This window comes from Peromyscus californicus, unplaced genomic scaffold, assembly GCF_007827085.1.
Source record: "Peromyscus californicus insignis strain IS unplaced genomic scaffold, ASM782708v3 Scaffold_7__1_contigs__length_154581171, whole genome shotgun sequence".
NCBI classification, from domain to species: Eukaryota; Metazoa; Chordata; class Mammalia; order Rodentia; family Cricetidae; genus Peromyscus; species Peromyscus californicus.
The window spans coordinates 104,994,334-105,022,047 of NW_026294595.1; the positions used below are offsets into that span (position 1 = coordinate 104,994,334).

General features: G+C 48.3%; 1 protein-coding gene across 7 annotated transcripts in view; it reads left to right on the forward strand.

The window, feature by feature from the left end:
• Ebf4 (EBF family member 4) overlaps positions 1-27,714 on the forward strand; it is a 75,486-nt gene that overhangs the window by 2,539 nt on the left and 45,233 nt on the right. For 4 of the 7 annotated variants that reach the window (XR_008215452.1, XM_052726395.1, XM_052726397.1 and 1 more), the window contains exons 2-6: positions 355-476; positions 11,778-11,841; positions 11,975-12,030; positions 13,558-13,631; positions 14,541-14,609. Coding sequence is in view for 6 of the 7 variants with exons in the window: in XM_052726395.1 (XP_052582355.1) it covers positions 355-476; positions 11,778-11,841; positions 11,975-12,030; positions 13,558-13,631; positions 14,541-14,609 (385 nt within the window). In the remaining variant the exon portion in view is untranslated. Of the gene's footprint in view, positions 1-354; positions 477-10,277; positions 10,364-11,358; positions 11,516-11,777; positions 11,842-11,974; positions 12,031-13,557; positions 13,632-14,540; positions 14,610-27,714 lie in introns of those variants that run through there. The other 3 variants (XM_052726398.1, XM_052726399.1, XM_052726400.1) reach the window with 2 other exon arrangements.

Genomic DNA, 27,714 nt, shown 5'->3' on the forward strand with positions numbered 1-27,714 from the left:
GCTCTGGGCAGCCGCCAGAGCGCGCCTCTGGGGCGCCTCCGTGCGGAGCGGGTGCGGGCTCCGCTCTCAGTCTGCTCACCGGCTCTCAGGCCGCGGGGGAATCCCTCCATCTCCCCGCCCCGCTCCCCGGGAGGGGAGGGGACAGCGTCGGCGCCCAGGGACCCGCTTTGACTGAGAGAGCCCCGGAGAGGCGAGCGTGCACTGAGGCTCCAGGACTCCGTGTAGCGCTGCGCTCCTGGAGGCTCCCGGTGCCGTCGGGTCGGGCTGAGCTGCGACGCCCACAGCCTCGGCGGGAAGCGATCCTTGGCAGTGGGGGGCGCCCACGAACTGCGGGTCCTTATGTTCCCCGCACAGGACGCTCTGCCCCGCGGTGGGCTCCCCCTGAAAGAGGAGCCGCTGCTGCCCTCCAGCCTGGGCTCGGTGCGCTCCTGGATGCAGAGCGCGGGCATCCTGGACTCCAGCACCGCGGCGCAGAGGTAAGAGCCCCACCCGACCTAGCACTCTGGTTGTACCGTATCGCTTCGTGTCGCCTTCGTCCAGCATGCCTTAGCTACCGGAGCAAGGGATGGAGAGAGTCTTAACACTTGACCGTCCCGACGAAGTCTACTGTTCACCCTCTGAGTCTGACAGACTTTTTCCTGAGAATATGGGGCGAGGTTGCTCACTAGTGTCCAGGGCTCTGGAGGAGGTGTCGCATCCCGCTGCACATCTTGAGCCTTGACCCACAGTTATTAGCCATCTAGAGATGTCCAGTCCCTTCTTCTTGGGCAGTCTCTACTGTTCCACTTGCCCAGTTCCGTGGCTACCCGACAAGAAAGGCAAGAAACTCTGCCTCATTTTTTTCTTTTCCATGCTCCTCAGAGTTGGAGCAATGGTGGTGTGCAGGGCCAGAGGTGTGGGTGGGGCTGAAGAGTGGCTAAGCCAGTGGGCAGTTGACCTTGCAGAATTGATGGGGGTTGAGAATGGGGCCCAAACTCCTCTGTTGGGTGGTTTTAGGTAGATCCTGAGGGAGGCAGGAAGCTCTTGGGAATTAGCAGAATCTACTCTGGTTACTTTTCAGGGGAAGGCATAGGGGTTTGGGCAGGAGACCTCGGTAAGGAATCAACTCCAGGATTTGAATGGGGACTTTAAAGACTTATTAACCCAGTCTCTGCAGCCGCTGGTACTCGGTCTCTAACACTTCCTCCAATCATACAACATGGCCCGGAGGCTGTACATCGGATTGGGAGTGCATAGAGCCTAGCACTCGGTAGGGACTGTCCCTGGAGACCCAGGGCAGGGTGGGCACTGGGTGTCCTGGAAGTTTAAATAGCTGCTACTGAAGGACGCGGCTAGAGATTGTCAAAGCAGACTGGGGCTGGCACACCAATCCCATTCACATATCCAAACTTGTGCCACTCCCATTCACATATCCAAACTTGTTCAGGCATCACTTGTAGTGCTCCCCAACTTCACCTAATAGTAGACACAGAGTGTTTTGTGGGCAAAGGGATGCAGTTTTTCTGCACACCTGTCTTCACAGCCTTCAGGGAGAGTGCTGGGCTCTCCGTTGAGTGATCTCTCCAGGACAGGAATGGATATTGCAGATGAGCCAAATCCAGTAAGTTTTTAGAGTGATCTAACTAGAGATTATAGAAACACAAATCACGGTTGTTTAACACAACTGCTATCAGCGTGATAGTCTATTTCCTTCCCATTTCCCCCTTTAACGTTGTCTCATGCTGCGCTTATAACTCTGTGTGCCCCCTTTTCTGTTGGTTTTGGCTTTTTCTTTAAGTTGAAGTGGTTGTGGGAAGTTACATAGTTGAGTATATTAGAGTGGAAGTTCGTGAGTTCGTGTTTCTTTCGAACTTTGCTCTCTGCTTGCCCAGGGCCAGCAGGTTAATAAGAGGCAAGCAGGAGTAACAGAGATGATATCCTGAAGGTGGGTGAAGGGGCAAGAAATCTGGGGATGAGACTTTCAATATCACCCCTCCCCCACTCACCAACAGTGTTGTTTACACAGAGAAAGGTTCTTGAGTGGTGTCTCTTCTGGGTCCCCAAGGCCACATAACTGAAGCCCAAAGCCTTCTGAAGTTTGAGCAGAATATTCTTCAGGCCCGAACTTGCTTCTCCCCAAGTCTGGAAACCCCGGCTCTAGGACATAGATTGACAGTTTTCAAATGTGTTCTAGAGGGGAAGCTAATCCTCGGTTCTCATTTCTCTCCACAATGCTCATCATTTCTCCAGGGTGTATCTTCTCCCTCAGTCAGCCTCTGCTCAGGTCTTCCCAATCCACAACATAACAAGAAACATCCATCTCCCATCCTCCGCTTCTCTCTGTACCCTGCCTGGTTTCATTCTCCTGCAAGGTTGCTCGGTGTGAATGGTCTGTGCCTTCCTCACCTTCAACGACAACCACCTGATTTTCAAAGCATCCAAACGCGCTGTCCCCAGTCTCAATCCCAATGTCCCCAAATACCACTTTTAACAATTAAACTCCTGTGCGCTAGACCCCATTTCTCCCTGGCTTGAAGGATAACTCGAGACTCCTGGTCCTGTACTCTGACCCACCCCTTCCCCCAAACTAGCTTCTCTGCTCTACACACCAAAGCTACATTTCCAAGGTACTTGGGGTGGGGGGCTCACTATGTAGCCCAGGCTATCCTCCAACTCTGCCTTAGCCTCCCAAGCGCTTGGATGACAAGCATACACCACTATACCAGGCTTCAAAGCACTTTTCTCTGATCACGCCCTTGCCCTGATTAAAGAAAGGAAAAGTGCCCCACTCCCTCACAGCACACCCCTGTCTGTGTCCTGTGTCCTCCCACCCTGCCCAGACTGTTTTTAGGGCTAAGGATGGTCACCACAGGATGCTGTCACTGGCACGTCACCATTTCCCAGATAGTTGGCATTCAGGACTCATCACAGTCGGACCCTGCTCTCTTTCCCATATGACAATGGCCTGTGATGTTGGAGAGTCAGTAAGACTGCCAGACCTGCTTTTTCTTAAAACAGTCCTCAAGCCCTTAGAATCACACACCCACTGAATAGAGCCTCAGCCAGCCTTGAAGACCAGACTCCACCTCAGCACCTGGCTCTGTTTATGCCCTGCCTCCCTGCCCTGGAGAGCAGTTCCTAACGTTACGTAAAGATGCTTGCTAGAGGCCAGGCTCTGCTGTCCTCTGCCTGCCCCTGTTTTACTGGCCCCGCCAGCTGAGGCTTTCCTGTGGGGCAAAGATGGCAGCCCATTCGTCCTTCTTTCTACAGCACCCACAGGCTTAAGTAGTCCACCTAGCTGTCTCCAAAGGCTTCCCTGTTGGGCGCCTCTCTTCACCTCAGTATGTTCCAGCAACTGCCCTGCATCCTCCAGCCACCCTCTCCAATTTTACAACTTAGACTTTACAAAAATGCCAAGATTTTGAAGAAAGTAGAGGAGGAGAAAAAAGTCTGGAAGGCCTCCCCACGACCAGTGAGGGAGACTCTGCTAACACCAAGAAGATTCTGAGCGGGGGAGGTAGGGAAAGAAGGGGACTTGAATACCCAGCTCCCAGGAAGGGGCGGGGAGGCTGGGAGATAGGCTTCCTCTCCCTGCTGGGGGCTCCCTAACAGGGATGTCTGCTCAAAGCCCCCTAGCCTTTGCTGTGACTGCCCCTGACCTGAACCAATAGGAATTCCTCTCTTGAGACCTAGCCGCAGACCGTTCTCCATCTTCCTCTGTAGACAGGTCTTCCTGCCTGTGGGCTTAGCACAGGGCCAGCACCTTTGTCCTTCTGGTGTGTTTCCTAGGCTGGGGAGTCTAAAGGGGGCTGCTCAGCCCGACCCTGCAGTCGTCCTGGGAGACGCAGGACTGCCCATTCTGTCAGGCCGTCTCTGCCCAGGAGTGAGGCCTGAGCGAAGAAAGGCTGCTGGGGCTGTCTTTCCTGTAAGCAGCTGTAGGCTAGCCTCCCTGCTAGGAAATGCTTTTGTTTGCTTTAATAATTAATCGCTGCTCCTCATCCTGGAACCTGGCTGGCAGGCTGGCCTGTGGGTGGATGGTGAGAGGGTAGGCAGAAGAGAAACGGGGTGAGTAGTCGGTAGGTGGAACTGAAAGACGCTGGGGAAAGCTCTCGAGAACACGTGTGAGGGTCTCCTGTCCCCTGCCGGCCATTTAGACATGGGTCACTAAGTAGAATTGTGCTGAGTAGTGGAAAGAGGGACTCTGAAGCCTCCACTGACCCAAACCTCCTCTTCAGCGGATTCATCCACACACAGGTTCTGGGCAGCTGCCCTTAGCTACCAGGCCTTCCCTCTGTGGGTACCACTGAGGTGGGTGTGCCTGCTTTTATCTTCTTTGTTATGCATCATGGCTAGGTTCTGAGCATTTCAAGGCCTGGGCAGGGCTAAGCCAAGAAGAGATCTTGGCTGGAGGCAGGCACAGCATGACGATCACGATCAGTCCTTGGGCACAGAGAATGCCTAAGGGAGAGCTTGGGCACCAATGGGATGCTTAAAGGAAGAGGAGTGTGGAAGAAACGAACCTGGGACTTCTGCAGCCCTGGCGGGAGAGGGAAGAGAATAGCAAGACTGAGCAGGAGAAACTGAGGCAAATCTGAGACTAGCGATGAGATAGGGAGGCATACATTTTTGTGCTGGAGGTAGAGGGTGGTCAGCAGAGCCTGCTTCCAATGCTGATGACTTCAAGGTGTGTCTCTTTAACTCAACGTCTCAGATTTGGAGATGGGTCAGGCTCCAGCCAGGGTGCTGCTGTGCAGCATCTTGGGCTGTCAGGTAGGCCAGACTTAACATTTGGCAGGAAACCAGAAGGCCGAAGCCCCCAGGGGCGCCTTGTAAGGGGATGCAGGTGGTTATTGTTAAATTACTATTTATAGTAAGTATGTGATCAAGCGTGAGCATTTTGTAAATAGAGACAAAGGCTGCAACAGAGGCTTTGTCTACTAGAGAGTTCTGGATGCCAGGAGAAGAGCACCCTGGGGCATCTTGCTTAGCCTTGCAAGGGAACATCTCCAGGGGCCTGCTGGGTGGGCTCAGTAATAGCATCCAGATACTCTGTTGCCCTGCCATGCCAACTAGCATCCCCGTGTGCTCTGGAGTGCAGTTCAGCTTAGTAGCCCAGGCTAAGAAGGTGAAGTTGTCCTTGTTCATTTCACCTCAAAGTCCTGACCCAGTGCTCAGGAAGCCTAGGCATACCACAGCTTGCTGCACAGCGGGACTCTTCTGTCCAAAGAGTACCTGTGCAGACTAAGTTCTTCCTGGTATCACACAAAGTCCCCTTTAATCCTGGGCCTGTGTAAGAGCAGAAGATGGGACGTGGTGGGAAATACCGGCATGAAGGCTTCCAAGTCTGGGTTCTCTAGACTAGGAACGAGTTCTCTACTGCCTCAACACCCTCCAGAGCTGAGAGGGAAGTGTTTTGACATTGTGTTTGCAACCACCTTTCTGAGACACTGAGGGAATAAATTATTTTGGATTTTTTTTTTTTTTTTTTTTTGAGATGGGGTTTCTTTGTGTCAAATTGACTGTCCTAGAACTTGCTCTGTAGACCAGGCTGGCCTCAAACTCACAGAGATCTGCCTGCCTCTGCCCCCGCCCCCTGCCGAGTGCTGGGATTAAAGGCGTGCACCACCACTGCCTGGCCAGTCTGGATTCTTACAAAAATGGTTAGTGTGGCTGTTGTTGTCACTCAGCAGCATTTATCTGAAGAAGGTACGTGCTCTGTTTCCTATGATGCTAAGAGAATGAAAAATCACTGAACTATGGGCTCCAGCAGTACACATCCTGAGTAGGCCGGTGCGCGCTCACATTCATCATACACCCGGAATCTGCCGAGATGCCCTCAGGCTCCAGGGGCTAAAGTTCGGCCGGCTTCCTTCGTACCCGGTGCTTCTGGGTGGCTGCTGACAGTTGGAACCCATGCTTACCTTCTTAGTACCCTTGGTTGGCAAAGATCTACCTCAGCCAGCATCTGCTTCCTAATGCTTGAAGACTTGCTAAGGAGGCCAGAGCTTGTTCTTCCTGCAAGTACGTACGGCAGGCAGGAGAGCAGCAACAAAACAAGACCAGCAGTACGAGCTGGAAAGATGGCTCAGTAGTTAGTGGTACTTACTTCTCCGTCAGGAGGACCAGAGACCGGATCCCAACCCCCACATCAGGCAGCTCGCAAATGCCTGTCATTCCAGCTCCGAGAGAGTTGATACCTTCCTTCTTCTGTCCTCTTCGGACACACCTACGCATACATACATGCACATACACACAAATACAATCTGGAGGATGAGGTCGTGGCTTAAAAGGGGGCCGTGCCCGACACACCGAGTCCCTGACCCAGTACGGGGGGGGGTGGGGGTGGGGGGGGGTGAGTTTGAAGTACTCGTCCTCTGTGTTTTCCTAGTTCTCCGTAGACCTGAGCTCGGCTGCCTACGGTGGTAGCTTGTGCAGTTGCCTTTCTCGTCTCTGTCACACTCCACTCCTGAAGCTCCCTGAATCAATCCAGTACGCTGTTAATAGTTAAGTTTTTAATCACAGGGAGTTCTCTGCTTCTAGAACATAAACGACACCCATGCCTCTCCAGCATTCAGGGGCCCGATCTTCCTATCCTTCCTTCTTTTTTCGTTCTGAGCGGAGAACACTCAATGCTGCCTGTAGCTCCCCATGCCTGTGCCCAGCTTGTGACCATGGGGACTCGCAGATCACCGGGTACTTCGTGCATTGTTCCAGTATGTCTCTGTTTCTGTTCTTTAACTATGGTTTGTTTTCTCAACACAAGAGCAGCAGCTTCTCCCAAGGGGAGAAGAGAAAAAACATTTTGCTTCCTCCTCCCCAGGTTTCTCTCTTTGCAGCTTGCAGTTCAGTCTAACAGGTGTTGATCCCCTCTTGCAGTTACAGGGACAGGAGCAATGAGGACAACCAGAGAAGGGAGACACAGTCCAGCCTGCTTCTGGGTTTTTTGTTTGTTTGTTTGTTTTTTGGTTTTCTGTTCCTCTGTACAGCACATTCTTTGTATTATTGTGCATCATGCACATAAAAATACTAGACTCTTTCCAGCAAAATCTTTTCTCATTTTATCTCAATCTCCTCACTTAACTGGCTGAGGCATGACTGAGGTAAACTGGAGAATTCCCAGGCAAGGAGCAGAGGATGCCCCTAACAGAGGGTTTCCCATTCTATTGGCTAACCTTGGTCTGATGGGGGCTAAGACTGTCATTAATATTGTTCTGTGGTAGTTCATGGTCGTGGAAATGTTAACTAGTCAATGCTGCCCCACAGCAGCCTGTGAGCCTGAGCAGGGTGGAGGGTTGGATGCTGCTCTAGAAGGAATAGAGCTAGGCGAAGTGAGATTATGTTGTGGGGCATGTGAGGTGGCTCTGTTTCTCTATGCCTCACACCCACTCTAGAACCGGATACTGGTGCTTATCCCCTAGAGGAACCTGCTTTCTTTCCCCTTCCCTGATCTCTGTGCTCTCTCTCTCTTTCTCCCAAATAACCCTGTCCATAGGGAGGGCAGGCCCAGCACAGGGGGGTGTTGTCTAGGGCTTAGGGAAGACTCCCAGGTTTGAGTCTCAGGAGACCAGCATAATGGGGGAGGGAGGAGACAGGACTCTGGACTGACTGGCATTTGTCAAGGGGACTGGGGTGGGAAGCGAAACTCAGGCCACCATCAGGCGTTTGCGTAGAAAAGCCCTATTGAATGGCCTGGGGATTCTGTACTCTCTCACCATGCACTTCTCCTCTGCCAAGGCCTTCCTCTCTACTTTCTCCCCACTGTCTGAGAGCCTATCAGACTCAGCACAGGAATATAGGACAGCAGTGATGGGATTGCTCTACAAGGCCACCCCCTTCGGTCATCTGTTCCACTTGGTGGTTCTTGAAGCCACCCCTGGCAGAGTTCAAGCTAAGCTGGCCTTGTAAGCAGGAGGGTGGAGCTCAGAGTTGATGTCTCATTAGCATATTCATCCATAGTAATCAGAGACCTGCTGCGATCAAAAGCTCTCCTCAGGCTTCCCTGCCTCTCTGCTAGGTTGAGAAGCTGACAGAGGGTGGTCAAGTCCCCACTTGAAAGGCAACCTAGCCGGGAGGGAATGGGAAAGAATGGAGAGAGGACAATACCCCCAGAGAAGGGAACTTCTGGTAGGGAAGAATGTTGGGCACCTCTTGTCCTCTTGAACGGGAGACAAGACATCTGCCTCCTAGATCACCCATTCCCATGGCCACTGTGGCTCCCAAGAATGTATCCAGGAGAAAGAACAGTTCACTTTTTATTTGCTGTACTCTATATGAGTGGAAACATAGCAATCGCCTCATTCCCCGACAGCCTAGATACTGTGGCCTAGTATGAAGCCAAAGAAAACAGTAAGTTGATTTTTTTTTAAAAAAATTTACTTGTATTTATTTAATTGTGTGTGTTTGGTGGTGGTGGTGGGGTGCTCACATGTACCATGGAGCACTTACTGAAGTTGGAGGACACCTGGTGAGAGTTGGTCCTCTCCTTCTACCGTGTAGGTTTCTAGGATCAAATTCAGGTTGGCAGCAAGAGCCTTTTACCCACTGGGCCGGCTCGCTGGCTCCCGATTTTAAATTATGTGGGAGAAAATATTAAACAGCAATGCATTTGGTAGTCATTGTCAAGGAAGCATGCCTGATGGGCATCTGGGATGCTGGGGTGTGTGTGTGGGGGTGTGTGTGTGTGTGTGCGCGCGCACATGCACATGAGTGTGTTTTCAGTTATGGGTGCATATGTGTGGAGCGCACAGGGAAGTCAGAGCACAGCCTCATGCCTTTCCTCACGCTCCTTTTACCTTCTGTTTGAGACAGGGTCTCCCACTAGCCGGGGACATCACCAATGACTGGCAAGCCCCAGGGATCCCCCATCTCTGCTTCCCATCTTGCCATCTCTGGGATTACAAGCATAGGACACCTTGTTCGGCTTTTTATGTTGGTTCTAGGGGTTCAAACTCAGGTCCTCATGCTTATAAAGCACACAGTTTACCAACGGCGCCACCTCCCCAGTCCTGGGCACTGGTTTTTAATGGCAGCTGGCTTCCCCTGTGTAGTGGGTCAAGAAAAAGAACAAGACAGAGGTTATGATGCTTTCATGACCTAAAATGTGGAAGTCATGTGCTATTATTTTTGTTATATTCTGTTGACCACACGGACCAGCAGGAACACATTGTGAGAGGAACCTACTTAAGCACATGAGTATCAAGAGGCAGAATCCTTGGGAACCATCATCTTGGAGTCTGGGTACCTAATGCATGGGGAATACTAACCTGAGCAAACTGAAGCAGAGTCCCTTTTTACAGGGTGTCCAGAGGCCTTCAAAGGCTCCCATATGTGCTGTGAGTCAGCAGTGTGGCCACAGCACTCTTCTCTAGGGAGAAGATAAGGAAACCTGTAAGAAACATGCTTTGGTATGCCTGCCTGGCCTGGAGAAGAAAGTCTAAACTTTTCCTGGTGCTCATATTCCTATACAGTCTGGCAGGAACTTCCAATGCAAACTTTTCTCTCCTTGCTTTACACCCCGATGAATGTGTATATGTGGTGTGCAGGTGTGTGCACATGCATCGTGGCATGTGTGGGGGCACATGCAGATGTGTGCATGTGGAGGCCTGTGGTTGATGTCTTCCTTGATCGTTCTCCAACCTACTCACTGAGGCGGGGTCTCTCAATCAAACCCAGGGCTCATCCATGTGGCCAGGCTAGCTAGCCAGCTTGTTATGTGTACCCCTGTCCCTGCCTTCCTAGCCATGCCATAGCCACTGGCATTTAGGGGGTTCTGGGTCTCCGAGGTCCTCCTATTTACATGACAAGTGCTCTAAGTGTGGAGCCGGCTCCCTAGCCCCGTTCCGCTTATTCCTATTGCCTTTCATTTTTCTCCTCCTTTTTCTCTTTATTTATTTTGAGACAGAGTCTCCTGTATCTCATGCTCACCTCCAACTCACTATGTAGCCAAGGATGAACTTCCAGTCCTCCTGTCTCCACCTCCAGAGTCCTGGGATTACAGGTGTGTGCCACCCATCCTGGTTTTACATGGCACTAGGTATCGACGCCAGCGCTTCCTTCACCACAGGCAGTCACTTTTCCGACTGAGCTACATCCCTCACCCAGTGCTCCACTTTCTGAAATCTGCTCCCCGGACACTTGCCCTTACAGATATTTCTGGGGCTGTTTGTTCTGCTCTCTTGCCTCTTCCGGTTGCTGAGTTTGGACTTACTCCCCGGGGTGGCGGGACAGCGCAGTCTCTGTAAGCCTCCGCCATATCCCACAAAAAGAATTATTATCCTTTGTTTTGTTTTTTTTGCCAGGTGTGGTGGCTCATATCATAATCCCAGCACTTGGGAAGCTGAGGCAGGAAGATCACAGCAAGTTTGAGGCCAGCCTGAACTACATAGTGAGTTCCAGGCCAGCCTAGACTACAGAGTGAGACCCTATCTCAAAAACAACAACGATAAAACAAGACAAAACCAAAACACCCCCAAACAAAACAAAGAACTCAACCAAACAAACAAAAAGAAACCCCCAAACAATTTGTTCCTCCTTTGCTTCGTTTTACATGGTGACATATTTGGGACTAGGGGTACCCACACTCTGACCTGCCTGCGAATTCCCGCCTCTTCCAGGCACTTAATTCCAGGGCTACGTGCTGCATGTTCTAGTGTTTAGTGCTGCACTGGAGTTTATGGGCAATCTGGTAAACGAGGCCTCGCTCTTTTCGTCCCCCTTGGTTCTGAGCAAAGTTTCTGATGAGCCAGGAGAAAGCCTTTTTTAAGGCCAAACTAGGAGATCCTCCTGCCCAGGGGCCATGATGTCATGAAGCTGGAATCATGCCCTCTGTACCCAGAAAGGGTATTTCCCATCTATAGTCCAAGGTCTAGGATGAGCAGGCTAATAGCCTGGAACCAGTTCAGTGTCCCTGCTAGTCTGATGGACATCATGTCCCAGGCAATGCCGTCGTCTCAGTGAAGCCCTAGCTGAAAGCTGGGGTGCAGTAGGAAATTCATTCCGGTATCTCCAAGGTGCCCCCTGATGCCCTAGTACACACTCCTACATGCCTCTGGATAGTACAGTGAATTGGTTTACAGTTTACACACTTGATTTTAGAGATAAGCCTTCCTAAATATGGGTCCCAGGGAAAAGCTTGCAGTGGGGAGAGCCTGTCCGATGCCTTCATGCAGCACTGTGGTGTTCCTTCTTCTCAAAGAAGCACGCTGGGGTAGCCTCAGTGCTGGAGGCCTCTCTGTGGAACTGATATGGTCCTGTCCAGGATGGAAGGGCCCATCTCACTTGACCTCTTGGCATGTCCAAGCCTACTCCTGGCCAGAACCACTGGGGTCTTGCTCACCGGAGGGCCCTTCCCGTGGTTTTCCAGTTCCTTTCCTCCCACAGTGGCGTGGGCCTGGCAAGAGCACATTTTGAAAAGCAGCCCCCCTCCAACCTCAGGAAGTCCAACTTCTTCCACTTCGTGCTGGCCATGTACGACCGGCAGGGGCAGCCCGTGGAGGTGGAGCGCACAGCCTTCATCGACTTCGTGGAAAAGGATCGAGTGAGAGGCTCATGGGCTGGCCTGGGACTAGCACTGGGGGTGATGGAGGGGCTTCAGGGACCTGGCCACATACACATGCACGAGCACACTGGGGGCGCTGAGTGAATAGATAGATGGTGAATGAGTGGGAAAGCATGGGCCGATGGCTGGAAGGCAAAGAAGGATCGTGGGATTCGGGTGGAGGGTAGGAATGAAGGAGGCTATGGGTGAAGGAGCTTGAAGGCCCTGAGCACTTGAACATCCTCCTATCTTGTCCTTGCAGGAGCCTGGGGCAGAAAAGACGAACAATGGGATCCATTACCGCCTTCGGCTGGTGTATAACAATGGTAAGCAGTCTGAATACTGTAGCACCCTGAGACACATAGCACCCTCATCAGGGCTGGAAAGGGTGTGGGTCTAGTCATCTGAGGCACCCTCATCCTCCCCTGACAGCAAGTTCTTTCTACCTTCCCATGCCAGGACTTCGGACAGAGCAAGACCTCTATGTGCGTCTCATCGACTCCATGTCGAAGCAGGTGAGTGCTCAGGCCCATCCTAGGCTTGTTTGAGTAAACATCCTTAACCCCTCTCTGTTTCTTTTGTACCTTTAATCCCACTGCTCTGGCTCTCCCAGTTCCCTGCCTATGGCAAGAAGATGGTGCTTTGTCTCTCCAGTCGGGAAAAGAAAGTATTTATGAAAAGACCCTGGCTTAAGTCCTATCCCTTAGCAGCCAAATCTTAGACACATAATCAGGAGCATGCAGTTTATTGGCGAGGAGAGAACGCCCTCCTCAGGAGGAGAGGAAAGGGAGCAGGGCAGGGGGATACCCAGGAAGCAAGTGGTCTCAGGTAGAGTCCAGCCTTAACCCAGTCCACAGACATCCCTGGACTAGAAATGGCACTGGAGTTGGTGCCCTTAGAGCCAGAAGGCAGCATTTTGCATCTTCTGTCCATCAGCTGTTGTCTGGGGACCGTGCCTAAGGCGAGAGTACACAGTAGAGGCAACTCCACTGAGAGCAGTTCTCCAGAGAAAATCCTCTGGTGTCATCACCAACTGTAAAGGGGGATGGGCGCACTGGGTCTTCCTGTGTGCGTCCCACAGCTCATACTGCAGGGGACACTCAGCATGTGGTCCCAGGAAGGAGGCTGGGGCTGACAGAGCAGCTCAGGAAAACCAACCTGATGCACTGTGAGAGGCAGCCCAGGTCCCAGGGCTTTCAGAAACACGCTGGGAGAAGGAGCTTGAGTTGTAAACGGGCCAGATTAGCGGGTCTGGAATGAAACATGGCAACTTGCAGCCTCCACCCAGTCCTAGTCCCAAAGCAAAGCAGAATGGCTTATACCCAGAGAGCTCTCTGTCACTGTGACAGGGGAGGCAGGCCAAGCAGTGGCAGTGATACTGGGTGGCAATGTGGGAGCCTCGAGAGAAAAGGACCTGCAAACAGAGGAAGGCTGGAAGGTCCAGAGGCTAGGAGACTAGGAAGCCAGATTTACAGTTTGGGAAGCTCACTTCTGGGGCGGGGGCGGGCTGGGCGACTGGGGAAGACAGGATACAATGGTGCAAGAGCAACATACTGGTCCAAGCTGGGGAAGTGACATCAGGGAGGCAGGGAGAGGCAGCCCAGTGGCCTGTTCTCTTGGAGTGCAGAGAGGGACAGAGTACATGAGCAGAGAGGCAGGAGCCCACCGTAAGCACAGAACAGCCTGCACAGGACAAGATGCCAGGAGTGGCTGAGGATGCGAGCAGGGTGGGACCAGCAGCCTGTTGGCTCCTCCGGCAGGGGATCCGCAGACCTGGCGCCATTCTTGCCACCTAGGTGATGGTCCTCTTTGAGGGTAGAAGGCTCTCCTCCATCTGAGCAGCCAGGCTTCAGATGGACTCTGCTTTGCACCCATGGACCCTTCAGATCAGGGCAAAGGGCATGGTCTTTCTTGGGGTGGGGACCTCTCCTGGGCCTGGGTTTGGCAGACACCAGGGCAGGCTCACAGGCTCGCCTGTGCTTGCCACGGGGCCTTGAGAGGAGCCTCCTTCCCCGCGAGCCTGCACGTTCCCTCCTCCCCAGGCTATCATCTATGAGGGACAAGACAAGAATCCTGAAATGTGCCGAGTGCTGCTCACTCACGAGATCATGTGCAGGTAAGATGGGCAGTGTCAAGATGCACCTTGGGGTTGGCAAGACAATGTACCTTGTCAAGATGTAGCTCAGGGTCCCTGTCAGGCCCTGCCCCTAGTTCACAACACCTCCAGTCCCCTGGGGAAGCAGGGGCAGGGGAGAGACTCCTTGAGGCCCCATTAACCTGGCCTGTTTATGTGACTTCTCTAAGTGTTTTTGCAAGAGAGGCCTCCTACTGCTTCTGGAAGCTTAACTAATGAAGCTCCAGGGAGTAGCTCTCTGGGAAGATGGGGACAGGGCTGGCTTGGGCAACACAGAGGCCTCTGGGATTTGCTTAGGGGCCTGGTAGAGGAAACCCAGCTGTTTAGATGTGAGAAATGCTGGGCAGCTTGGGGGTTCGGGAGGGGGACATAGCTCTTAGCTCTCCCTTCCCTTTACTCTAGAGCTTAACATTTTCTACGGGGCTTCCCTGGATATACCAGTCCTGCTGTGCCTCAGAGACAGTTCCTAATATGTGGGAAAGAAAATATGTTTAAAAACCTGTAGTTGAGACAGTGGCCACCCTTGGAAGGGAAATGATTAAAATAATAATAATTTTTAAAAGCTAGAGAAGGCCTCTGGAGTGCTGGGCACTGGACATGTTTGGGTCAGGGTGCTGCTTACAGGGGCAGGTTCACTTTGTGATCATCCAGGAGACCCTGTAGGTGACCCACTGCTTGGTGGCACAAAGATTTCACAGCCAGCCTCATCCTTAGAACTGGGCTGCCAAGGGTCCTGCTGAGAGCCTTCCTGGCTTTCTCCCTCAAGTCCCTGGAAGAGATCCCCTGCACATAGGAATTCTACACCCTGAGCAGGACATCTCATCCCTCACTGGGCCTGTCCTCTCACACTCCTTCATCTCTTCTTTCTGTCTTTCTTCATCTCTTCTTCAGTCGGTGCTGTGACCGCAAGAGCTGTGGTAACCGGAATGAGACACCTTCAGATCCAGTCATTATTGACAGGTACAGGCTTGGGGAGGGGACCTGGACTGAACCACTGAGCATTCAGCAAAGAGGTGGAAGCAGAGAGGTTCCCTAGGGTGCTATGTGGGTGGCTCTGAGGCCAGTGAGACTTCCTAAGGGGCCAAGGAAGTGCCAGCCATAGCCCGCTGAGAGAAGTCCCTCTGACAAGCTTTCTGGAGCTGCAGTCCCCAGCTCCTTTAGCAAAGGAACCAGAGAAGAACAAGGATGTGACAGGGTGGGGAAGAGCATCTGAGGAGGGACCACAGAGAGTGGGGTTGTGTGGGCAAGGTGCTGGTGCTCTGTGCTGTTTGCCTTAACTCCTGAGTGCTAGGAACACATCTGTGCGCTCCCACACCTGTCTTAGATCTGGATTTTGTTATATAAGGGGAGAAGCCAAGAGTCAAAGACACAGAGAGAGAAATGACATTCAAAGATGTCCACAAGGTTGCAGATCTGATCAACTTGGATCTAATGGAGGGAGTCCATTAGAAAGGAGATTTGTGGAGAGAGAGCAAGTTTGCAGGGTGAAATGCTAGGAGTTTGGTGGTAGCCAGACCATGTTTGGGAGGCTAACTAAACCCCCAGGTGGGAAGTTTAAGAAGAAGCTGAGAACATAAGTGGGGGTCCTAAGGGAAGAATGTAGGCTGTGGACACAAATGTGAATAAATGGGATGAGGGAAACGAGAGTTGATAGAAAACAGGAGAGTTCCAAGGGCTAGACCTGAAGTGTCCAGTATTTAGATGTCATGGAGGCATAGAACAAGCAAAGGAGAATGAATAGAAGCTAAGTAAGGTAAGAGAAGCTAAGCAGGGTAAGAGAAAAACCAAGGCAGGGCCGTGTCCTGGAGCTTACATCAAAAAAATGCCCCAAGGAGGAGGCAGTAGGCAGCTGTAACCAATACTGCTCAACACTGATCATTAGATTTAGCAGCAGCAAAGATGTTGATGACCTCAACAGGAATATTTCAGCGGAGTTGAGGTGCATTGCCAAGCCCTTGTACAATGCCAGGGATTGACCTAACTGGGGCAGCCAGAGAATGAAGGAATGACAAACCCATGGACACACAGAAAAACTGGGATTGGATGTTCTGTGCTCGATCTCAGAGGAGCCTTGGCATCCCAGAAGCTCAGTGTGTTTATCATATACAGTTCAGCAGGGAGGTGGGGTTATTGCATGCAACTGAACAAGGGGCTGAGGCTAGTACCTACAGATAAACAAGCAGTCGGGCTTGTTACAGCTGCACCCGGAGGTAGGTTTAGCTAACCGCAGTAGGAGCAATCTCTGTAGGGGAGCAGTCTTCGGGATGTGAACATTGGAGGGTGGGGGTGGGGCGGGTCTGCGCATCTGTCAACTTTCGAACTCAGACCCAAGGAAGGCTTTTCCATCCCTCTCAGCCTCACCTGGGGGAGGCTTTGCCCCTCCTGTGGGATTGAGCTGCTGGAGTTTTTGATGTCCATGTCAACAATATGCACACAGTCAGGACTTAACTGGCTCCCTACAGTGTACAAGGAGAATAGGATTGTAGAGTTCAGAAACGGCAGAACAACCTTGAAGGGGTCAGAGAAGCAGGTTGGTGGCTGGAACAACGTAAGTAAGAACAAGGAAAACTCCGGTGTGACATCCAGTATATGCAAGAAAGAGAAGGGAGGATTTCTCCGCTGCTGTCTTACAGCTAGTGAAAGGGGCAGGCTCTAGTGCATCGGCTGATGCACTGGCTTCATCCGGGAACATTGACCATTGGGCCAGGGAAGGAACGAGGAAGACAGAGAACCTGGACGCTGAAGTGGGTCAGTGTGGGAGCTTGCTGATATTCCCTTCTGATTGCCTTTTGGTTTTGTTTTATGATGGCTTTGTTTTCTCAGTGAAGAAGGAAGGTGGACAGCTGAGGATGAAGATGGAGAGGGAGACACTAGGGGGATGGCATGGTTATCTAGGAGAATGAATGGTCTGGGGAAATCTCACGTCATTACCAAGCAGCGGTAGGGCCTGCTCGAGTTCTGTGGTCATACATTTAGAGAGAGCTTTCTCTGGCCATCTTGGGCTATACAGGTAGAGCTGCAGAACAGGTGAGTGGTTAGGTGAGCCCCAGGGGAGGGGTTGCCAGCTGAGCACAGTGGAAGCTGGGGTGGTAAAAGAGTGGAAGGCATGGGCAAGATGTCATTACAGAGATGAAATGGGACTCACATGGACTGAGGAGTGAGGAGGGGGAATGTAGGTCCAGATGGGGTTGAGGAATTGCTGGAGATGAGTGACTAGGCAGGAAGTGAGAAGGGGGTTGGAGAGTAGACTGCCGAGAGGTGGGAGTGTTTTGTGTTGAATTTTGTGCCACAAGGCCAGCAAAAGAGGGGAGCAATGTCAACAGAGGAGAAAATGCTCAAGGAGTGGGGTGGAGAGAGTATCGGAAGAAAAAAAAATCTGTATTGATACTGAAATCATCAAGGACTGTATACAGGAGCAGCATTCGGGATTATAGATAGTGATTCAGTAGCGAAAGCTCCAAGCACTGACAGGAAGTGTGAGGTTGACAGACAGATGCAGTGAGCAATGGCTCCCCGACTTCCCCTGTCTCCATCAGTCGTGTCCCAGCGACGTCGTTTCTCGTTCTCTGAGTATGGCTGAGCATACCCTCACGTTTCTTTTTAACGCTCTGTTCATGTTTTGTGCTCAGTCTTCTCTAAGATTGGTGTCTCTTAGTGGTTTATCGGAAAGAACTCCGTCTGTTGCTCTGAGCTGTACATGTTTGTTCTGTTTGGCTGTTGTCTTGAACAGTGTTGTGATGAAGTTTGTCTGGTCTTTCAATTTAAAAAAAAAATATTCGGGGCTTTTGTTGTGTTTAGAAAGGCTTTTATATTAACGTTATTTTATTTTATTCTGGAGATGCTAAGGGTGAAACCCAGGGCCTCTGAGGTACTCTCCTGATGAACTACACCTTCATCCCTAAGATGACTTTTAAAGTTTATCCTATGGGGCTGGAGAGATGGCTCAGTGGCTGAGTACTTGTTGCTCTTGCAAGGACCTGGGCTCTGTTCCCAGCACCCACATGATGGTTACTACCATCAATAACTCCAGAACTCCAGTTTCAAGGGATCTAACACCTTCTTCTGACATCCTAGGGTACCAGGCACACATGTGGTATATGTACATACATTCAGGCAAACGCTCACATAAAGTGATTTATTTTTTAAAGCAAAAATGTTATATCCTATATGATACATACCAAAGAACAATAAAATAAAAATCATGAAACATTCCACAAGACAGGTGAATATCAGACTAGCCTAGGATACACAGGGAAACCCTGCTCCATGAAAACAATAAATAAAAATTTAAAAATCCCACTGTAACCAATTCTTTCTTGTTTCATACCATTGTGTAGTCCTCTTGTGAAGATGAGTGTGACTTCATTATTTCTAAATTAAGTTACCACGGACTGTACAATCTCTAAATAATATGTCGTGTGGTTAGAGTTGTGTTTGTTGTTGTTGTTTGTTTGTTTTGCTGTTGTTTTGAGACAAGGTCTGACTGTGTAGCTCTGGCTGGCCCAGAACTAGATATATAGACCAGACTGGCCTTGAACCCATAGGGATCTGCCTGCCTCTGCCTTCTAAATGCTGGGATTAAAGGCATATACCACCACGCCTTGCCTACATTTTTCTTTTTTCAATTATTGGTTCTTTTTTCTTGTTTATGTATTTATTTACTTATTTACCTACTTGTTATTTATAGTTTTTGAGACACTGAGTGGCCCAAGCTGCCATTGAACCTGTAATTCTCTTGCCTCCTCGCTTGTACAGTGCTGGGACAGTAGATGTTTGACACACTCAGCTCCCAGTTGATTTTTGTGACCTCTTAGTGTTTTAATCACTATAGATTGTTGATGATGATGATGATGATGATGTAAAAAAAGTATATAGGGCAAGTGCTTACTTTCCCTAAATATTTTTTCAAGAGACTACTGGACATTTGGACCTTTAGTATTCTTCATGCAAATTCTAGAGTCTGCTTGTATAGATTCTCACATCAATCTACACATACACACACACACACACACACACACACACACACACACACACACACACCTACTTAGTATGTAATAATATCCTTTGAGTAAAATTGCAATGAATACAGTCTATCTGTCCATTTACACAGCTGCTTTTAATGCCTTTCAGTAAAGTTGTATAATTTTTCAAGGCCACATGTACGTAGTGTTTTCACTCATTCACTTATTCAGTAAATAGTTGTTCAACAGTACTGTGTGCCAGACACTGGGTAAATAGTGTACGTACCAGAGTCTGATACCAGATAGACAAGGAGCTAGAGATGAAGTAACCAAGGAAAACCGCAGCTGCATCATGGCAACTGTGTCTCCTGCCAGTCAGAATGCCTTTGTGGTTAAACATCCTTAAAAATGCACTTACGTTGTTCAAGCTTTGTTAGACATTAAGATGCCAGGGGGCATTCTCCTGCACACGTGCATTCACAGGGGGTCTACGTTCTCAAAAGACCTGACATCATTATACTATTACTTGCATTGTGGCTTTTCTTTTAATGTGTATGGGTGTTTTGCCAGCATGCATGGATGTATGTGTACAGCGTGCATGCCTGGTGCCCGAGGAGGTCAGAAGAAGGCATTAGATCCCCTGGAACTGGGCTTACAGATGGCCGTGAGCTGCCATGTGGGTGCTTAGAAACAAGCCTGGGTCCTCTGCAAGAGCAACAAGAGCTCTTCACCTCTTAGCCATTTCTCCAGCCCCATATTGTACTTCTGACACCCTCTATTGGTGGGATTTTCTAGAGGAGCATGGGAACCAGTGCTCTAAAAGGGAGATCTGGTCCACCATGATCTGGGAGGGAGAGTTACCTTATGTCATGAACCTGCCACTTAATCTCATAAAGACACATGAAAACCTTTTTAAAAATCTAAATGCAGAACCTCCTGGACTACTCCCTGTCTTGAGGTGGTCCACTACAATCTCTTTTTGGAGTGTTTATTTTGCTTAATTTGTTTAATAAACTTCTGCTTAAATCATCCAGTCTTGACTGAATTTTTTTCCTTCTCAAGAAGACAAGAACCAAGAGATCCCGGGGACAGTTTTAGGCTTTATATATGAATATAAAAGAATAAACAAATCAGACAAAAATACTTGTCCCCATGGAAAGAGAAAGTGCGGGGAGTTAAGTAATAATAATTTTCAAGAAAATGTTGGTTATTTTGCCCTGCTGTGTTCTCATGTAAATCTTTTGAATCTACTTATATAAAGTTTAAGTCTTTTAGAAGGAAATGGGGAAATAGGGACAAGTGAGTAATTCTGATGGAGAAGTACAGTTTTTTTTTTTTTTTTTTTTGGTTTTTCGAGACAGGGTTTCTCTGTGTAGCTTTGCGCCTTTCCTGGGACTCACTTGGTAGCCCAGGCTGGCCTCGAACTCACAGAGATCCGCCTGGCTCTGCCTCCCAAGTGCTGGGATTAAAGGCGTGCGCCACCACCGCCCGGCGAGAAGTACAGTTTTAAATGGCATAGTCACAGTTGACTTAACTGGAAATGTGGCATTTGAGGAAGGACTTCAAGAGATGAAGGAATGAGCCACTCAGATATACATACCTTCTCATGACCATTTTCATATTTTATTCCCATTGAAAATAATATCCTTAATTTTTTCTTTATTATTGAGGAATTCATACACATGAACAATAAATATGATCATATCTACCCCTGATTTCCCTATCCCAACTTATCACACCCACCCATGTCCCTCTTAACATCTCCCCAGCTTCATAGGGTTTTTTTTGGTTTTGGTTTTGGTTTTGAGATGGTATTTCTTTGTGTAGCCCTGGCTGTCCTGGAACTGGCCTTGAATCCACCTGCCTCTGCCTCCCGAGTGCTGGGATTAAAGTTGTGCACCAGCACCAGCACCACCCCAATCGTGTCGTCTTCTTTTTTTTTAAGCTCACTAACAGCACATGCACACCAGTGTAGGGTCATGCACTGGGGCGTGGGAATCACACCAATCATCAAAAAAAGTGATTCTTCTTCTCCCAGCAACTATCAACTACCAGTAGCTCCTCAGTAAAGGGTGGGCCTGGAGATCATTTACCCATCTGTGCTAGAAGTTTGGGTGGCTTGATCTTGTGCAGGTAACCATCGATGTTGTGAGTTCATGATTACAATGACCATATCCTGTTTAAAAGACAGCATTTCAGAGCATTAGCCCCCATCTTCTGTCTCAGTGGTTCTCAACCTTCCTGATGCTGCGACCCTCTAATGCAGTTCCTCATGCTGTGGTGACCCCCAACCATAAAATTATTTTCATTGCTATTTCATAACTGTAATTTTGCTACTGTTATGAATTGTGATGTAAATATGTTTTCCAGTGATCTTTGATGAGGATCACGACCCTCGAGTTGAGAACCACTGCTCTGGCTCTTACATTCTTTGTACTTTCTCTTCCATGATGTTCCCTGAGCCCTGGTGGTAGGATTGATAAAGATGTGACATTTAGAACTGAGTGTTCAGTTTCTTATTCTCAGCACTTTGATCAATCATGCTGCACTGACTGCTACCCACTGTGTGAAGTAGCTTCCTGACCAAGGTTGAGAGCAGCCTAGGTCTATGGGAGAAAACATAAATATGTAGAAGGCATTTGACAGTATGACTGCTTAGCAAAACAATAACCAGTTCTACCCAAGAGCCTGGCCCTCCCCAGCAATGGACTTTTACATTAAAAAAAATTATGTGTATAGTATTTTGCCTGCACACACACACACACACACACACACACACACACACACACACACACACACACACACACACACACCAGTGCTGGTGCCTATAGAGGCCAGAAGAGGGCATCAGATCTCCTAGAACTGGAGTTACAAATGATTGTGAGCTACCTTTTGGGTGGCCAGGAACCAAACCTGGGTCCATCTGGAAGAGCCGCCAGTGCTCTTAGCTGATGAACCATCTCTCCAGCCCCACCCATGGACTCTTGGCCAAGCATGAAATTCCCTCCTGTGGAGCCACCATATCCACATATCATTTGTTGATGTGCAACTGATTTTCAGATGTGATCTTTTGCTTTGCTTTGATTTAATTTTCTGTGCACGTGCCATTTACTCTGAACCTCTGTTTTAACTATCCAGGCCTTTTGTATGTGACTTTTATTGCTTTATTGCACTGTTTCGGACTACAAGCACAGCCTTGAGTACCATAAGCATTGTAGGCTGGGCATGCTGGTGTACGCCTTCAATCTCAGCACTCAGGAAGCGGAGGCAGGCAGAATTCTGTGAGTTTGAGGTCTGACTGGTCTATATAACAGTTCCAAGCCAACCCATCAAAAAATCAAGCAACCAAGCACTATAATGGGCATTGCTTTGGCTTTTCTTTTTCAGACAGGGCCTCCCTCTATAACCCAGGCTAGCTTCAAACTTGTGATCTTCCAGCCTTAAGCTCCCAAGTGCTGGAGTAAGCTGCCATGCTTGGCTTGTAGTGGGCATTCTTGTTTTGTTTTGAAATAGTGTCTTGCTGTGTAGTCCTGGCTACTCGGCATGTAGACAATATACTTATTTATTTGGTTGGCTCTTTTATTTGGTGGGTTGGTCTCCCTCCCTTCCTCCCTCCCCACCTTCCTTCCTCTCAGAATTCACTCACTCCTCATTCTTCCTTTTACTTCTTATTTTGCAACAGGGTCTCACTAAGTTTCTCAGGATGGCCTTGGTCTCATTCAGTATCTCAGACAGGCATTGAACTTGTGATCATCCTGCTTCCACTTCCCAAGTGCCTGGGATTATAGGCCTGTACCACTAGGTCCAGCTCTGTTTACAGTGGCACACAGTCGGGAGGAGGCTCAGCAGTTCAGGGCTATCTTTGGCTAACATTGCAAGTTCGAGGTTGCCCTGTACTGCATCAGACCCTTTCTCAAAACAACATAAAAGAATGTTAACACCAGTTTCCTACCTGTGGATTATATTCCATCGGGTTAAGGAAGGTGGCTTTCCATTTTAATCATGAACGGATGTTGAATTTAAAATGTTGCTTTTCTCTGCATGTCTTGAGTTGCTCATATAACTCTTCTCCTTTAATCTATTTACCCGTTAATGTGCTGAATTACGTTAATGGGATTTTGTGGGTTTTTTACTTGTATGCACACATGTGAAAGTTAGAGGTCGAGGATGACGTCTTTCTCCCTCTCCTCCACCTTACCTTTTGAGATAGTATCTCACTGAACCTGATATGCGCAGACTGACTAGCCTGGCTGGCCAGTGAACTCCAGGGATCTGCCTGTCTCCATCCCCTCCACTATGGTTACAGATGTCCGTGACTTCTGGCCTTTTTACATGGATGCTGGGGATCAAACCCAGGTCTCATGCTTATGCTTACGGGCACTTTACCAACTGAGCATCTCCATTAATGCCAATAAAGTTTAATACCACGTGACTCATGGTGTAGAGAGCCTATGAGGATTCGATACCTCCATCTGCCATGCTAGCTGCTCTGCCGATCATATGTTTAAGGCACTTGCTTTTATATTCATCTGTGATCTGTAAATTTCTTATAATTTACTTTTTATTGTGTGATTTTTGACCCATGATTTGCCAGCATTAAATAATTAAATGGGGCTCTGGTCTCTTTTTATTGTTGGTTGGACGAGTTTGGATTGTTCTGTGAAATTTCGTTAGCATTTGTCTCAGGTTTGACTCTGTTTTCACTGATCAGAAAACTACCTAGGCCTTCTGTTTCTTTCCACTGAGCCCCAGGCCTCATGCATACCAGGCAAGTGCCCTGTCACTGAGCTGCACCCCAAACCCCTCCCACTGTTTAATGAGTTTACACTTAAAGGGATCTGTGCACCGTTGCTAAGTTTTCGAATTTGCTTTCACAAAGTTGTTCATAATGTTCTTTTTATAATTTCTCTGGCTGGATGTGGTGGCGCACACCTTTAATCCAAGCACTCCAGAGACAGAGGCAGGTAGATCTCTGTGAGTTCAAGGCCAGCCTGGTCTACGTAGGTAGTTCCAGGACAGCCAGGGCTAAGTAATAGAGAAACCTATCTCTAAATAATAAATAAATCTGCTTTTTTGGCTGTGAACCTTTTCTCTCTCTGTGCCATATCCTTGTCCTTAAGTTTTCCTGGCAAATCAACATTTTCATTATGTGCTTATTATTTCTTGTGTATTTGTTTGAGGCAGGATCTTGCTATGCAGTCCTGGCTCTTCTGATCCTCACACTGTAGTCCAGGCTGGCCTTAAACTTGTAGCTATCCTCCTGCCTCAGCCTCATGAATGCTGGGACTGTAGAAGTATGTTGCCCTTCCCGATACTTGTGCTTACTTTTTTTTTTCTTTTTAAATCTTTATTGATTCTGTGAGTTATGTTCTCCCAGTGTTCTCGACCCCTCTGACTCCTATAAGCCTTCCTCCCCTTCTTCTGTGGAGTGCCCAGAGCTGTGCCTGATGTTTGGCCGTGGGTCTCAGGGCTCCTAGGGGCTCACAGAGACTGATGTGGCAACCACAGAGCCTGCAAGGGTCTGCACCAGGTTCTCCGCATACAAGCTACCACACCCTTGGGGGATTTGTGGGACTCCTAACGTGGGAGTGGGGGTGTCTCTGACTCTTTTTCCTGCTCATGGGACCCTTTTCCTCCTAGTGGGTTGCCTCATCCAGATATGAGAGTTATGCTTAATCTTTTTGCATCTTTTTATGCCGTGTTTGGTTGATACCATTGGGAGGCCTGTTCTTTTCTGAAGAGAAACAGGAGCAGTGGATCTGGGGGGAAGTGGGTGCCTGGGATGAGGGGAGGGAGGGGAGGCCGCGCTTGGGATGTATTGTATGAGAGAAGAATAAAGAAAATATTTTAAAATTATTTTTGTTTAATACTTTTGTTTGGTTTTTGAGTATTTTACCTGCATGTGTGTCTGTGAGTTACGTGTGTGCCTGCTGCCTGTGGAGGCCAGAAGAGAGCCTCAGATCCCCTGAAACTGGAATTACAGACAGTTGCTAACTGCCATGTGGGTGCTGGGAATTGAACCTGGGTCCTCTGCAAGAGCAGTGCTCTTAACCACTAAGCCATCTCTCCAGCCTTTTATTGTTTCCAAAAAGCTGTTAGCCTTGTCAATCTTTTCCTAATGTGTATTGCTTTTCAGTACATTAATTTCTGCTTCATTGGGTTTATATTGTTATTCTTTTCTAGCTTCTTAAGTCGGATGTTTGTTAGTTTTTTACCATTTTCTTTATTCATACGATCACCTAAAGTTATGTCACTTACTTAAAATACTTTTCCAGGAGCTGGGGAAAAAGAGCCACTGTGACGGGCTCAGTGCTAAGTATTGTTAAATTTTTGTTATGCTTTCTCTTTTATCACAGGGACCTTAGAAGTATGATTCCTTATTCTTTATTTTAAAAATAGTTTTACTTAGAAATAATGATAAACAATAAAATGCATATGTAGTATTCAATTCACCAAGTACAGCACATGTCTGTAATCCCAGCTCCCAGGAGGCTAAATCAGGAAGATTGCCTCAAGTTCAAAGCCAATCTAGGAATACAATATGTGATCTTTTTTTTTCTTTGTCTAGTTTATTTTACTTGCTTCAAGTTTTTGAGATTTATCTATATTGTGGCATACGTCAATAGTTCATTTCTTTATATTGTTGAGTCATATTCCATTGTATGAATTTGACAACGTTTGTCAGCTCACCATTTGGTAGACTTTTGAGTTGTTTCTAGTTTGTGGGTATTGAAAATAAAATTTCACAAACATTCACATGCAACTCTCTATATGGGCAAATGTTTTTATTTTTCTGGGGTAAAGTGTCTAAAATCGGAACGGGAATCACATGGCAAGTGTGCATTTAGTGTTGTAAGCTGCAGCCTGTCTCTGCTTGGACCATTTTACATCCCTATCGTCAGTGTTTGCACGTCCCATTAACGCTTAGAGAGAGCTAGTTTTAATTTTAGCTGTTCTAATAGGTGTGTAGTCGAATCTCATTGTGGTTTTAGTCCATGTGTCCCTAAGTGCTAATGACGCCAGTCTCTTCATGTGCTTATCTGCCATCCCCACAGTGTCCTGGTAAGCTGCTGTTCAAATCCTCGTCACCACCCTCCTTTTTTGAGGGGTGGGGAGAGGGAAGGGTTTATTTGACTTGTACTTCCAAATTGTAGTCCATCCCTGAAGGAAGTCAGGACAGGAACTCAAATGGGTCAGGAACCTGGCGGCAGGAACTGATGCAGAGACCGTGGAGGATGCTGCTTACTGGCTTGCTTCCTCTGCCCTCCTTTTTAACTGGGCAGATTCCCTTCTTAGTATTGAATCAGGGCAGTTCTCCATCCACTGTTGACGCAGGTGCTTCATCAGACAAGCACTTGGCAAGTGTTTTCTTTCAGTCATTGTTTATATCTTTAATCTCATAGCACTGCCTTTTGAAGAACAGACATTTTTCTTATTTGAAGGAAGTTTAATACATGTTTTTGTTTTTTTTCCACCTTTTGTGGTTTGTGTGTTTGTTGTCCTAGCTGAGATCATCTATATGTTATGGGCCTGGGTTTTATGTTTAAAAGTCCATGATCCATTTAAGTTAATTTTTTTAAGATTTATTTATTTATATTGTATGTATATGAGTGTTTTTAATGCGTGTATATAAGTGTACCACATGCATCCCCAGTGCCCAAGGAGGCCAGAAAAGGGCACCAGATCTCATGAAACTGGAGTTACAGATGGTTGTGAGCTGCCACATGGGTGCTGGGAAACAGGCCCAGGTCCACAGCAGTAAAGCCCATGCTCTGACCACTGAGCCATCTCTCCAGTCCTAATCTAATTTTTACAATGCTGGGTATAGAACCCAGGACCTTGTGCATGCTAGGCATGTGCTCTACCACTGAGCTACAGCCCCAGCCCCTAAGTAAATTTTCATAGATAATGAGAGGTCTTGGTTCAAACTGGTTCTGGTTGATTGATTGGGTGGGTTAAGTTTTTGGGTTTTTTCTTTTCTTTCCTTTGTTTTTCTTTTTGTTGTTGCATTCTCCACCCAGGAGATATTCAGTTGTTATAGCACTGTTTATTTAAGACTCTCTGCTCTGGTACGTTGCCTTTGCTCTTTGTTGCACACACACACACACACACACACACACACACACACACACACACTTATTTCTATGTGTCTCGCTGATTTCTGGACTCTTGTCTGTCCTGTTGATCCATTAGTGTTCTCTTTCATGCCAGTGTCAGCCTGTTTTGATTACTGTTGCTTTATAATAATGTTTGTTGTTTTCGTTCTTTGAGGCAAGGTCTCACTATGTAGCCTTGGCACCTAAAACTCATTATGTACACAAGGCTGGTCTGGAACTCAGGTTGATCTTCCTGCCTTTGCTTCACAAGCTAGAGTCTCATGGATTCCAGGTTAGCTTTGAATTCCCTGTGGACCAAGAGATGACTGCTAATCTTTCTTCCTCTACCTCCCAAGTGCTGGGATCACAGGTGTATGCCACCACCCCTGTTTAATACATGTTGAGGATCAAATCCAGGATGTCATGCATGCCAGACAAGCACTGTGCCAACTGAGCAACTGAGCTCCATCCCTGGCCGGTAACCCTTGTAGCTGGGGAATGTAAGTCCTCCATATAATTTAAAATAATTCTATTACTGTATGTGCACACACACACACACACACACACACACACACACACACACACACACGCGCGCGCGCGCGCATGCAAACCATTGTGTACTTGTGGAGGTCATACAACTTCTGGGAATCAGTTCTCTCCTTCCGATATGTAGGTCCCAGGGGTTTAAATCAAGCCATTAGACTTGGTGGCAAGCCCCTTCACCCACTGACCCATCTTGCCAGCCCTTGTCCTTCCTGTCCCCATTTGTGTGGCCAGTCTCCATTCTTTGCGTTTCCAAATGAACTTGTGGATCAGTTCACCAATTAAAATTATTTTTTATTACTAGCATGTGTGTGTGCCTTTAGGTTCTAGGGGTTGAATGTAAGCCTCTGGCTTGTGTGGCAAGCACTTTTACCCATGAAGCCGTCTTTACAGACCCAGTTTATCTTTTTTTTTTTCCTCCAAGAGAAAAAGGCCCAGTGGTTTGATTAGAATCATATTGGATTT